Source organism: Danio rerio, chromosome 24 (genome assembly GCF_052040795.2).
Source record: "Danio rerio strain M-AB ecotype USA chromosome 24, GRCz13ab, whole genome shotgun sequence".
Lineage (NCBI taxonomy): Eukaryota > Metazoa > Chordata > Actinopteri > Cypriniformes > Danionidae > Danio > Danio rerio.
The window spans coordinates 44732501-44746299 of NC_141044.1; the positions used below are offsets into that span (position 1 = coordinate 44732501).

At 39.1% G+C, this 13799-nt stretch overlaps 1 protein-coding gene across 1 annotated transcript in view; it reads left to right on the plus strand.

Annotated features, from left to right (window-relative positions):
• lama1 (laminin, alpha 1) overlaps positions 1-13799 on the plus strand; it is a gene marked incomplete in the record, with an annotated part of 89484 nt that overhangs the window by 9573 nt on the left and 66112 nt on the right. The window contains 3 exon segments of the mRNA NM_001034986.1: positions 1-70; positions 2914-3026; positions 13251-13493. The exon segment at positions 1-70 is cut by the window's left edge and continues 101 nt beyond it. Coding sequence (NP_001030158.1) covers positions 1-70; positions 2914-3026; positions 13251-13493 — 426 coding nt within the window.

Below are 13799 nucleotides of genomic sequence, written 5' to 3' on the forward strand. Positions count from 1 at the left end.
CACGTTCCTGGAAGACGGATCCGCAACCCGCAGTGTCGCATCTGTGACGCAAACAGCCAGAATCCCAAAGGTAAATCAGGCGTGTTCACCTTATTCAGTTAACCCTTGTGTGCTGTTCAATTTGGTGATGTTGGTGCTGTTTTTGCCCCATTGACTTCCATTATAATCACATTTATTGACTGCAAAGTCCATGACTGCATATAATCATGCATTACTGACTGCTGCTGGTTTTCTCTTTAAGGATTGAGAGGGACGATGTGTAATTTTACCTGTTAACCACTTAAACTTTGCGGACCCGGTACCGGATCTGTGACGTCATCGACTTTCGCTTTCAGATTTAAAGGGCTAGCGTTGCACCAGACCCCGTGGTGTCGTTTGAAAGTGTAGAATCTATATTTTATGCACACATGCATCACTTTGGTTTTTATTTTACTGTATAAATGTTATTTACACTTAAATACACAGTATTTTGGATACCCGAGCTAGGTATTTTACATTGGTTCATTTTCATATTTTTCATATGACACATGTACAAGTTATAGCTCAAATGAAAGCTCTTGCCGGTGCTCATACAATTCTAGAATTCTTTTTACTGAATTATATTCATATGCCAAACAGTTGTTGAATGAATCGCGGTGTTTTCATAGCGCAGAAGTGAAAACAATACATTTATGATCAATAAGCAGCCCTCTTACCTTATGCTGTGTGCTTCAGGGCCATTCTCCTCTGTTTTTGAGCTGATGTGCATAAGTAATCCTTTTATATGTCTGACGTGCTCGAAACACAGTAAATTATGTTTGATCAAACAAAAGAATAGTGAAATATGAAACCAATGATCGCTCCCTGTGGCTTGTACAGCACCTCTCATCAGTTGGAATACAATAACTTCTGCATAGATTATGGTGGAGACATTTTTCTTTTTTCCTATGATTACAGACATGTGCAGGAACCCCCAACATTACTTACAGCACGCTAGACCACTCAGAACCTAAAGGTACACTTTCACATTTGAGTTTGTAAAAAAAAAAATACAAAAAGCGCCTCTTTTTTCTTAGGTGTTTATTATAACACAGACAACATATACAGATATTTTAAACACTTTCAATAGTGTTTTATAAAAATTCAAAGGGTTTTCTTTAAAATGATAACAAAATTTTTGCATTTACACCTCTGCATGTGGATTTGGGAAGCTTTTAAATTTGGGTAGGCAAAATCCAGGCGGAAATCCCACAATAACAGCAGAGATGAGAGGTGCTGTACAAGCCACAGGGAGCGATCATTGTTTTCATATTTCACTATTCTTTTGTTTGATCAAACATAATTCACTGTGTTTGGAGCACGTCAGACATATAAAAGCATTACTTATGCACATCAGCTCAAAAACAGAGGAGAATGGGCCTGAAGCACACAGCATAAGGTAAGAGATGACAGCTGTCTGTGCTATCTGGGGCTGCTTATTGATCATAAATGTATTGTTTTCACTTCTGCGCCGTGGAAACACCGCGATTCATTCAACAACTGTTTGATATGTGAATATAATTCAGTAAAAAGAATGCTACAACCGTATGAGCACCGGCAAGAGCTTTCATTTGAGCTATAATTAAGCTATAATTGAGCTCTATTAATCTATGAGTGACGTCATCGACTTTTGCATAGATTAACTGTCTTTTACATGGAGTTCAGTGGAGTAAAACAGCAGATTATAGTGTGTGTGTGTGTGTGTGTGCGCAAAAATACACTTACTGTGTTTACTGTGTTCTGACACCCAGTTTGAATGTTATCACTCAATTGAATAGGCATTATCAGTGTTTATCAGCTGATAGAAATGGGCCAATAGTAGTGCACCTATACTGGTGGGCTCAAAAGGCTGTTATCATCTATCCACATGGTTAATCAGCTATACTAAAAGAGAAAACTCCATCTGTTTTTATGTTACTATGAGGGTTGGGTTTAGAGTAGGGGTAGATGTAGAAGTTAATAAAATGCAAATAATGGGAAATTTAATAAATTATATAAAATAATTCTCGTTAACTTCCGGCCTCAGCCATATGTGATTTATAGCTGATTAACCATGTGGCTGGATGATAACAGCCTTCTGAGCCTACCAGTAGGCACAGAAGGCCCCTACTAACCCATATCTATAAGCTGATAACCACTGATAACCCCCAATCAATCAATGATAACATTTAAATCGGCTGCTTCTGAGAGCTGAGGGGATAATCGTGAGTTTCTCAGACATCAAGATAAGAGTGCAAAGGTCACACACACACACACTGTACTCTATATAGAAGGCAGAAAGTAAGATTTTTTTGCACCACAACTGATGATCAACAGTAAAAATGACAAATTGTCCTGATTCCCAACAGAGACAACCAGCAACAATCAAGAATGCATGATTATATGCTGTCAGGGCTAAACATGAGATTATAATAGAAGTCAATGGGGCAAGACAGCCACCAACATCACCAAAGGGGAGTCAACTTGCCTAGAGTGTGTTGCCTCTGTTGAATTTTTGGAACATTTTCAATGCATTTTTCTAAAATTTGCTCAAACACAGAGAAAGTTGTGGCCAATGTAAGACTCTAAATCCCCAAATGTGCTGCCTTAGTCCCTGGTTAGACTTTATATACAACAATAAAGTAGTATAGATATCTTTAAAGTATCTGTTAAATAGTGAATCTGAGATGATGAAATATCACTACCTGCAGATTATAATATCAATATTATTGAAATGGGCTTAATTATCAGTTCTCGTTATCGATTATTAAATGATTAATTTTGTGTATTCAAAATGTCAAGTCACATTTTTATTTATCATAATAACTCTGGTTTGTGCACGTCATCAATCAAGCATCAGCATGTATTTAATCTTTAGTCATTGTTGTCATTAATGTTTTATGTGCATTGAAACAGAGCAACATCCAATTACTAACGCCATCGATGGAACCAACCTGTGGTGGCAGAGTCCGAGCATCAAGAACGGCCGTCAGTTCCACTGGGTCACAGTCACGCTGGACCTGCGACAGGTACCACTCTTTCTACTACAGTACAGCATGCATCAAAGTTTGGCTGAGTTTTGGGGGTGGGACTCTCTGGGTTTGTGGCCCAATAAGATGTCTTTGTGGGCGGGGCTACACATAATGGCATGTGACAAACACTGGCCCCATTTACACTAATGTGTTTTAGTTTGAAAATGCATAAGTTTTGCTACGGTTACGCCATCCATCCACACTACGCCGGAGTTTTCAAGCGTCGAAAGTTGAGCGTTTTGGAAACGCTGGAGAGGCCGTTTTCATTCTGAAACGCTGCTGTTGCGTCTCCGTGTGGATGAGGGAAAACGGAGACATCTGAAAACGGAGGTGGGGCTGCTAAGGTTCGCTACCTTATTGGAGCTTTTGTGTCATTGCGTATCCTTCCCTTATTCGTCAAGCCCCTATCACATGACTATAACACATGGCTTTACCGGAAGACAGCAGACCAGCCTTCACTGTAAACAACAACATATACACAGAAATGGGAGCGTTGTTTGCACTATTGTCTGTTTTAGGCGCCATTGTGCAGTGATTCATTTGTTACGTTTAGTAACTCGACCTCGTCGTCTGTCCACAGAAATACCTCTCTTGCTTTCTTTGCCATCGCGTTTATTGTTCAACCAGCATTAACAATAACCAAATGCCGAGCGAGACACATGCTTCCTGTTTATCCTAGAACACGCATGCCCAGATTGCGCGAATGGTCACGTGATATACGTTTTTGATGGCGTAGTGTGAACGGAGATATCTTCAGAAACGCTAGGTGAAACACTAGTGTGGACGCAGATCGTTTTTGATCTAAAACTCCGTTTCAAAACTGAAACGCACTAGTGTAAACAGGGCCACAGGCTCATTTTGAAAACGTACCCCATAAATATTACTGAAGATCACGATTTATGTAGCCAGAAGTAAGTATTGCTGCCTTTAAAACGAACAATACGGGGTGGTATGACGTTGTTCCTCTTGCGCTAACAGCTGACCACTTACCGCCGTGTGGATGGCTTTTCTGTTGTTACCAGTTTGCTCGGTGGCTCGCCATGTATGGCTTTTCCATACCGTAAGAACTTCCAGTCTAGCATGGTTGATCCGTGGCGATGACAGTTCCAGATACAGTATTTCCAATAGTAGATGTAACCAGTGCTTAATTGAGAGATCATGAGGAGGTTTCCACCTCTGTGCCAACATTTTCTTTGTAGCAGTTGAAGCAGCTAATCAAAATTTACAGACCTTACGGACTCATTATTTCTGAAAACAGGACAATATTTATTAGTTGTCTGGAAAATGCTTCTTGATTTAAAACTTTCGAGATATTTGGGCTAGAAGCAAGACATAAACTCTGGGTTAGAAAGGCATTATCTGCAGTGTGGTGTGGTCGTTTTAGTGAGTTGTCATTCTTGTGTGAGCTGCCCTTAAGAGCACACATTGAGTGAACTCATTGAGATGTTGAGAGTGTTGCAGACTTTGGTTGTGATTTCAGCTGGTTTAATCTCGCCGGTGGGCCGTTTCTCAGTAAAAGGTGGCTGGTTTTACATTCCGCTCCTCCTCCGTCATTGTAGATCAGCCATTGAGTCTCACCGCTAACCTGAATGCTGTGCTAATTGTACACTAGCGCTTGTTTCCTGTGAGTGTGAATGGAGGAGCCGCGAGGAGCCATTAGAGGCCCCCCAGGGGCCCCAACACAAGGGTGTTTGTCTAGAGAGGTCAAGAGACACACTAATCCAAAACTAGAAACAATCCGCAGCATTCCAGCAATGATAATACGCACAACTATTCCTTACGGGCCAGGATCAAGATTAATCTCAGGGGAAACTAAAGTCAGGAACAAAAAAAAAAGCTGAAACTGAAATAAAATATAATATTTCAGCATTTATAACATTTAAAAATAAAGCCAACACTGAAATAGGGACTGTCTCAGTGGTTGGCACTGTGGCTGCACAGCAAGAAGATCGCTAGTTGGAGTCCTGGCTTGGTCAGTTGGTGTTTCTGAGTGGAGTTTGCATGTTCTCCCCGTGTTGGTGTGGGTTTCCCCCACAGTCCAAACACATGCGCTATAGGGGAACTGATCAACTACACTGGCCGTAGTGCAATAGTGTGTGTGTGAATGAGTGTGTATGGGTGTTTCCAGTACTGGATTGAGGCTGGAAGGGCATCCGCTGTGTAAAACATATGCTGGAATAGTTGGTGGTTCATTCCGCTGTGCTGACTGAGCCACCATGCCGCCCTAAAAACTAAAAATATTATTATTATTTGTTTTACTTAAACTAATGAAGCTTTATATAATAGCAAAGCAATATAAGTATATTAAATATTTATTAACTACATGACTTTAAATTAAAAAAAGCATTTATTATTTTTGTAGAATGTCAAAAGGTGCATTTGTCATTATTTTAAATTCATGTCAGCCAACAAATTAGACAGCACTGTAAAGTAATTTTCATGATATTCTTTGATTTAATCATATTTATATATCCAAAGTAGTTCTGGGGTCCGTTCTTCGTACCTCGCTTAAATGATCTAAGATGATTTGGCAGATCCTGGATCTTTTAATCTTGATAACTGATCTCTCGCTAATTTGGTTCTTCAAACGAGTTCACGAATCAGATTAGAATGTCTGGATGAACTGATTTGAGATCGCTGCGTGTGTTGTGAAGGACAGATCTATCCATCCTAGAAATCATGATCAGCAATGCAACGATTGGCTGACGGCACAGCTGCGTAATGACATCATCTGATTAATATTCAATTATCCATGTGAGCAAAATGACAGAAAATTAGCAGTAAAATATGCTTGTTAAATATGACACGCAATAACCTTCCACATTTGTTGTGAGCTGCAGGCTTTACACTTTCATGTGTCAAGAGTATTCATCATGTATTTCAATGCATATCAATGTATTTAGTTCTACATTTAGAAAAGATTTTCTTTATTATAGTAGCCGTTTTTTAATCGGTGTAAAGAATAACTGGTTGTTTACAAAAGCATTTTGATATTGGTAAAGGCGTCTGCAACTTTTGTGAAGCATCAATCACTGTCATATTAACTGTCAAAACATGTTTATGACTGCATTAATGTATTATTGCTTTAAAAAAGTCACATATTGGGCATTTCTATTATACACAATTTGTACTAAGCGATCTAAAAAGTTCATATCAATAAGTTTTCTCTTTGCACCACCAGGTGGCAGTCTTTATACTTTCATTTCGAGAGTGCAGATTGCATAAGTTTTATTAATATGTATAACTTTATTTATTTTATTAATAACTATAACTTTATATATATATATAGTTTAAAAAATATTTACTCTTTTCCCAAGTTTATATAACGACTACTGTAAGAAAATATCAGAATTCGGTACATACTTTCTGTATTATATTTGCTTGAACTGAGCCGATCTAATCCTGTTTATAAATTTGAACCTGCTCCCGATCAGGTTTGACCTAACAGAACTGTTGCTATGACAACAACTCTCGGATCAGCTTTGAAGAACGAAACGATCCTGGATGGTGTCAAATCGTCAATATCCAAATCCAGCTAACTGAGTAATCCACGTACGAAGAACAGACCCCAGGGCAAAGATTAATCCAAAATAAAAGTTTGTTTTGACATAATATATATATCTGTGTTTTTTATATATATATATATATCTATATAATGATAAACACATAGATAAAAACTATACAAAACAAATTTGCTGCATATATATTTACATGTGTATATAATTTGTATATATAAATATATTTAATATAAAATATGAATAAACATTTTTTCAACACAATGGCACAATGGGTGGCACAATCACCTCACAGTAAGAAGGTGGCTGGCTCTGTGCAAAACATATGATGGATAAGTTGGCGGTTCATTCCACTGTGGCGACCCCAGATTAATAAAAGGACTAAGCCGAAAAGAAAATGAATGAATGAATATGCATGCATGTGTGCATTTATACACACACACACACACACACACACACACACACACACACACACACACACACACACACACACACACATATTTTATGTCAAAACAAATTTTTATTTTGGATTTAATATTCATGGTTAATCTTTGCCCAGCACTCATCTAAAGTCAGTGCTGAAAACCTCAGTATTACAATCAGAAATCGCAGAAATCTGAACAAGCTTAAAACATGTAAAGGCGCAGCGGTGTCTGATTCTGCTGACGCTAAACTCCGCGTTCCCGTAATCGGTGTGTTTCTGCTCTGTTTTCTGGAGTTTGCGGCGCAGTTAAAGCTGCTTTGAATGTTCGTCTGGAGTGAGGATGAGTCAGGCCTTTGTCTGCATTCACTGAGGGCCGCAGGGGGAAGGGAAACACACACACTCACACACACATAGACACACACGCACACACACACATAAAGCAGGAACGACCCCGACAGGGCCTCAGGACACAGTGCAGGATTACACATGCTAATGGACCCCAAACACACACATACACACACACACACACCTGAGGGGACGGGTGGGTGTCTGGAGCTCAGGTGAGGTTTAGAGCATAAAAACACCCAGAAGAAACATTTCATGCTTCAGTGTCGTTCATTAGAGGAGATAAGAGGGTTAAAAATCTCATTAGAGTTCTTATTTTAACACAAAACATTTGACTGAAAGAAATTTAATCTAAAAATAATAATAATGGCGATGCAGTTTTATGAAGCAAAGGCCATTTTAGTGTTTGAGCACTTTTGATGCATTCATGTGGAAATATCTTATATTAAATTATGAAAGCATGAAAAATAAAGTGTACACTCACCGGCCACTTTATTAGGTACGCGTGTCCAACTGCTTGTAATGCAAATTTCTAATCAGCCAATCACATGGCAGCAGCTCACTGCATGTCGGCATGTAGACATGGTCAAGAGGATCTGCTGCAGTTCAGAGCGAGCATCAGAATGGGGAAGAAAGGGGATTTAAGTGACTTTGAACATGGCATGGTTGTTGCTGTCAGACGGGCTGCTCTGAGTATTTCAGAAACTGCTGATCTACTGGGATTTTCACGCACAACCATCTCTAGGCTTTACAGAGAATGCTCCGACAAAGAGGAAATATCCAGTGAGCGGCAGTTCTGTGGGTGCAAATGCCTTGTTGATGAGGCCAGAGGTCAGAGGAGAATGGCCAGACTGGTTCCAGCTGACAGAAAGGCGACAGTAACTCAAATAAGCACTCGCTACAACCAAGCTCTGCAGAAGAGCATCTCTGAACACACAACACGTCCAACCTTGAGGCGGATGGGCTACAGTTCAGTACAGGCCATGTTCAAATGGCCTCCACAGTCACCAGAGCTCAATCCAATAGAGCAGCTTTGGGATGTGGTGGAACGGGAGATTGGCATCATGGATGTGCAGCCGACAAATCTAAGAAATATTTCCAGTAGCTTGCTGAATCTCTGCCATGAAGGATTAAAGCAGATCTGGAGGTGAAAGAGGTCCGACCCGTGTACCTAAAAAAGTGGGCAGTGAGTGTGTAAAACAATATTAAGTTATAAGGGCAAATATTTAACCATTGAGTGCCTCTATTACACATATTTAAAGTCTCAGTACAGGTGCAGTGTTTCAAATTTCAGACGCTGCTTTGGTTTGTAATGAATAATTGTGGTCAGAGGTCAGAGTTCAGAGATGTTTACTCTCCTGCGACAGCAACACAATGGAAACATCAGCGGAGTGTTTGACTGAGGCTGTAAAACACTGCAGAGTAATGCAGACCCCGACAAGCAAACACACACACACAACACACACATACACTGTTTACTGCACACAGGTGTGTGCGTGCGTGTGTGTGTGTGTGTGTGTGTGTGCATGTGTGTGTTCGTGTGCATGTGTGTGTAAGGATCAACACAGCTGTGAAGTGTGTGCGTGTCTATGTGTCTGTGTGTGTCTGTGTGTGTGTGTTTGTGTGTTCACACTGCAGGAGTGAATGGCCCCAAATGTCACCCCAGCTTGTGTGTGTTTGGTCAGATGGTGTTGATGCTGCTTGTCCATCAGGAGTGTGTGTGTGTGTGTGTGTGTGTGTTCACACGCACACAAACATGCACATGCACTCAAACAAACACTCACACACACACACACACACGCACACATTTAGATATATTTCTCACACATACATAAAGATGCTCTCACACACACACACACACATACAGACATTCAAACACACACACACTCATACAGACGCTCACGCATACACATACAGACAGACACACACACACACACACACACACACAAACATACATACAGATGCTCAAACACATACAGACAGACTCTTACTCACTCACACACACACACACACACACATCTGTCTTATCTGGATGTTTGCAGTCTGCTGCTGTTCGGATCCTCCAGACGTCCTTGAGTTTCTCCACACGACACAATGTTTAATGTCTGAGGAACTGATGCCACAGAAACAATGAAGGTTTTGTCTAGCGTGATGTTCAGACGCTGATGAAGCACAAATAACAGGAGATTCCTGAACTATTATAATCCCCAGAGCAAACCTACTCACAGTAGCACTCTCTAAAGAGGAAATCAGCGTATATATTCATGCGTTTGTTCTGAAACAACCAACATATTTGCTGCATATATTTATATTATATGTTTAAGATGAAGGGTGGCACAGTGGTGTCGCACTGTGGCCTCACTGCAAGAAGGTTGCTGGTTTGAGTCTCGGTTGGGTCAGTTGGTGTTTCTGTGTGGAGTTTGCATGTTCTCCCCATGTTGGTGTGGGTTTCCTCCGGGTGCTCCGGTTTCCCCCACAGTCCAAACACATGCGCTATAGGGGAACTGATCAACTACACTGGCCGTAGTGTATGAGTGTGTGTGTTTCCCAGTACTGGGTTTCAGCTGGAAAGGCATCTGCTGTGTAAAGCTTATGCTGGAATAGTTGTCGGTTCATTCCGCTGTGGTGACCTCTGATACTAAGCTGAAGGAAAATGAATGAATGAATTTAAAAGAAGTAAATTTAATTACAAGTTTGCTTGTTTCCATAGCAACATTTACTTTTTATTTACATATATATTGTCAAGTTCTGAATCTAAAACTGAAATAAAGATGAATAAAGAATAATGAGATGTAATGCAAATGTAAAATACTAACATTATTGAACAATATTTAAATTAGTTGATTTAAATTTGTAATGAATTAACATTCAAATATTAACACTGTAATATTATAATATGGAATGTGCTAGAAATATGCAGTATATGCTAAAACAATTAATTCCCAGAAATTAATTGACAATTATATTATTAATAATTATTGTTGAAATTTAATATACATTTTATTATTAAACGCTGTTAGGGAAGTCTAATGCAAAGAAGCACTCATAACCAAACTAATAATAAAAGTCTCAGCCATATCACCCTGCAGCCCAACACCGGTTACTCACTGAAGCTGAGCAGGACTGAGTCTGGTCAGTATCCGGATGAGAGACCACATGAGAAAACTAGCTTGCTGTTGGAATTGATGTTAGTGAAGCCTGCAGGGGGCGCTCAACCTGTGGTCTGTGAGTCTTAATGCCCCAGTATAGTGAAGGGGACTCTATACTGTCAGTGAGCGCCGTCTTTCAGATGAGATGTTAAACCGAGAATCTGACTCTCTGTGCTCATTAATAACCCCATGGCACTTCTGGTGAAGAGTAGGGGTGTAACCCTGGAGTCCTGGCCAAAGTCCCTCCATTATCCCTTACACATCATGGCCTCTCAACCATCCCCATCCACCAAATTGGCTCTTTCACGGTCTCTCCACTATACCTATAGCTGGTGTGTGGTGAAGCACTGGTGCTGTTGTCCTGTGGCATTCAAGTACAGCTGCACACTGGTGGTGTTGAGACCCCCCTCATGATTGTAAAGCGCTTTGGGTGTATGGCCATACATGATAAATGCACTATATAAATACAGAAAAATAAAAATAATAATATTAAAAATATATTCTTGATCTTAATTAACTTTTTATTATAATGCATGTAAAATAGCTCTGAACATTTAATTGTGTGATTATTAAGCTTCATTTAAGAAGCCAACACACTCTCTCCTCAGCAGTTATTATTTTCCCCAGCAACCAAACCATAATAATCCCATAATAGTCCAGTGATTATAACGTCTGTGTGAGAGGAGTCCTTCTTGATGTCAGTGAATGGGGAAAATCTCTTTTATTTCCACACGTTTGACTGCGGAGTTTCCTGAAATCTGTGCATCAGAAGGAGACAGATGCTGTCATTACACTCTGATCACAGAGGAGTGAGCGTGCGTGTGTGTGTTTTCATTTTCATATTGCTAAGCATCCAGTAAACACACACACACACACATCTGATAATCACAGCATCATCATCATCTTATAGTGCAACTTTATTAGTGGATTTGGGTTAGGTAGAATTTTGTGGATGGATTTTTGTTTGTGTGTGTGTGTGTGTGTGTGCATGTTTGTGTTTGCATGTGTCAGTGTGCCTCTGTCTGTCTGTGTGTGTGTGTGTCTGTGTGTTTGTTTATGTGCATGTGTGTGTCTGTGCAATAGTGTAGCTTAAATATTTCGTGTTATCTTTCAGGGTTTGTTAATTGTGTGTATTTGTTGTTTTATTTGATTATATTCAATTTATTTTAGTATAATTTTGAGTATATTTCAGTGAGGTTTCCATTTATTGTTTAAGATTTAGTTATAGATAGAGACATCAGTCTCATGTAAAAGTATTTGTATAGCCTGTCTCGTGTGTATAGTGAAGGATCTTATAGTATGTGTTAGTTATGCAGAGGTTTTTTAAATAGCTCTCATGTCCAGAGTTGGGTTTGTTCTTATGATTAATTTATGTTGCAGCGTGGTCCTTCAAGACTCGACATATGTTCCTCTGTATGTCCACACATGTAGCAGAAGGACAAACTCGACTTCACTTGACTTGGATGCAAAGATTAACCAGTTTCATTATTAACCACAATTTAATTCGTCACGGTTAATTAATAGTAAAGGCTCTCAACACCGCATTCCTGCACGAAACAAAACTACTGGAAAGTTGTTCCAACTGTGCGCTAGTTTAAAGTTCACAATACCCACACACACTGGATTAAAGGCTGATTTTAACTATGGCTGTGACCATTAACTAAGGGCCATTCGCATATCCCGTCTTTTGTGCGTGCAACTTTACTATTTTAAATGCATACGGCTTGCACATTGCCCCGAACGCATCGTAAACCGTGTGTCAAGAACTGACTGATCAACTTCATACTTTTGGCACAATCTGCTGCAATCTAATCCTTACAGATCGCTGGTAAACACACGTATCACATAGGACTACAAATCTGCTAGTATATGGACTACAAGATCCGGTCATGCAACACACACACACACACACACATGCTCCAAGTCTCCATTGATTACACTCCCACAGCCAATGGACTACACGCATATATACGGCTTGCCTTGACACTCTCATTGCTGAGACTTGTTTACCTGTTAGTTTTCTGATGATTTTATTATTTGTTATTTAAAATAAAAAATCAAAATCAAAATCATTTTTGAATTTTGCTTTTCCGTCTTTCACCATGAAAAAGAAAAACAAGCAGTTTTATTGATTTACGTTTTAAAATCAAAAAACGGAAAAAAAAACTCATTGAGTTTCAATTTTCATTTGTTAATTTTAAAATGAAAACTTTAAAACAACTTATTTTTCGTTTTTCAAAACCTGTTTCTAAAATGAAAATCCAATGACCAAAAGATACACTGACCTAATATGTAGCTAGATTTACATTAGACGAATACATTTGTTATTATTCTTATTTATTTATTTATTTATTCATTGTTCTGACATTTATTTTAAGTGTAAAATTATTACTTAATTTTTAAAACAAAATCTATAGTTGTTGCATGCATCCGTAGTTATTGTTATGATAATTTAATAAGTTAAATTATTGGAAAAATGAATAATATTGACCTTAAAATAACTAATAAAAAATAAAAGCTGCTTTTATTCTATTGTTTTTTATTCTATTATGCTTTAATTATATTGTTTTATTTATAGCCGAAACAAAACAAATAAAACTTTCTCCAGAAGAACAAATATTAGAGGAAATATTGTGAAAAATTCCTCAATCTGTTTAACATCATTTGGGAAATATCTGACAAATAAATAAAATATTGCGAATAGTTCTGACTTGAACTGTAAATACATTTACACCATTTTTATTTGATGTATTTATTTGTATCCTCTAATATTGTGTTCGTCCTGCAGGTGTTCCAGGTGGCGTACATCATCATTAAAGCGGCGAACTCTCCTCGGCCTGGAAACTGGATTCTGGAGCGTTCCCTGGACGGCGTGAACTTTCAGCCGTGGCAGTTTTACGCCATTAGCGATACTGAGTGTTTGACGCGCTACAACATCACACCGCGCATCGGCCCGCCGACATACAAGAGAGACGATGAGGTGATCTGCACATCGTACTACTCTCGCCTTGTGCCGCTGGAGCATGGAGAGGTGAGCAAACTGTGTGTGTGTGTGTGTGTGTGTGTGTGTGTGTGTGTGTGTGTGTGTGTGTGTGTGTGTGTGTGTGTGTGTGTGTGCGCGTGTGTGTGCGTGTGCGTGTGCGTGCGCGTGTGTGTGTGTGTGTGTGTGTGTGTGTGTGTGTGTGTGTGTGTGTGTGTGTGTGTGTGTGCTTTATGCTCTCTTTTAAATCAATTTTAATATATTTTTTTAAATGTTGTGTTTTTTATGCTTATGTTTTAGTAAATTTTATTACATTTTTAGTTATAATTATTAATAATTTTAATAAAAATTAATCAT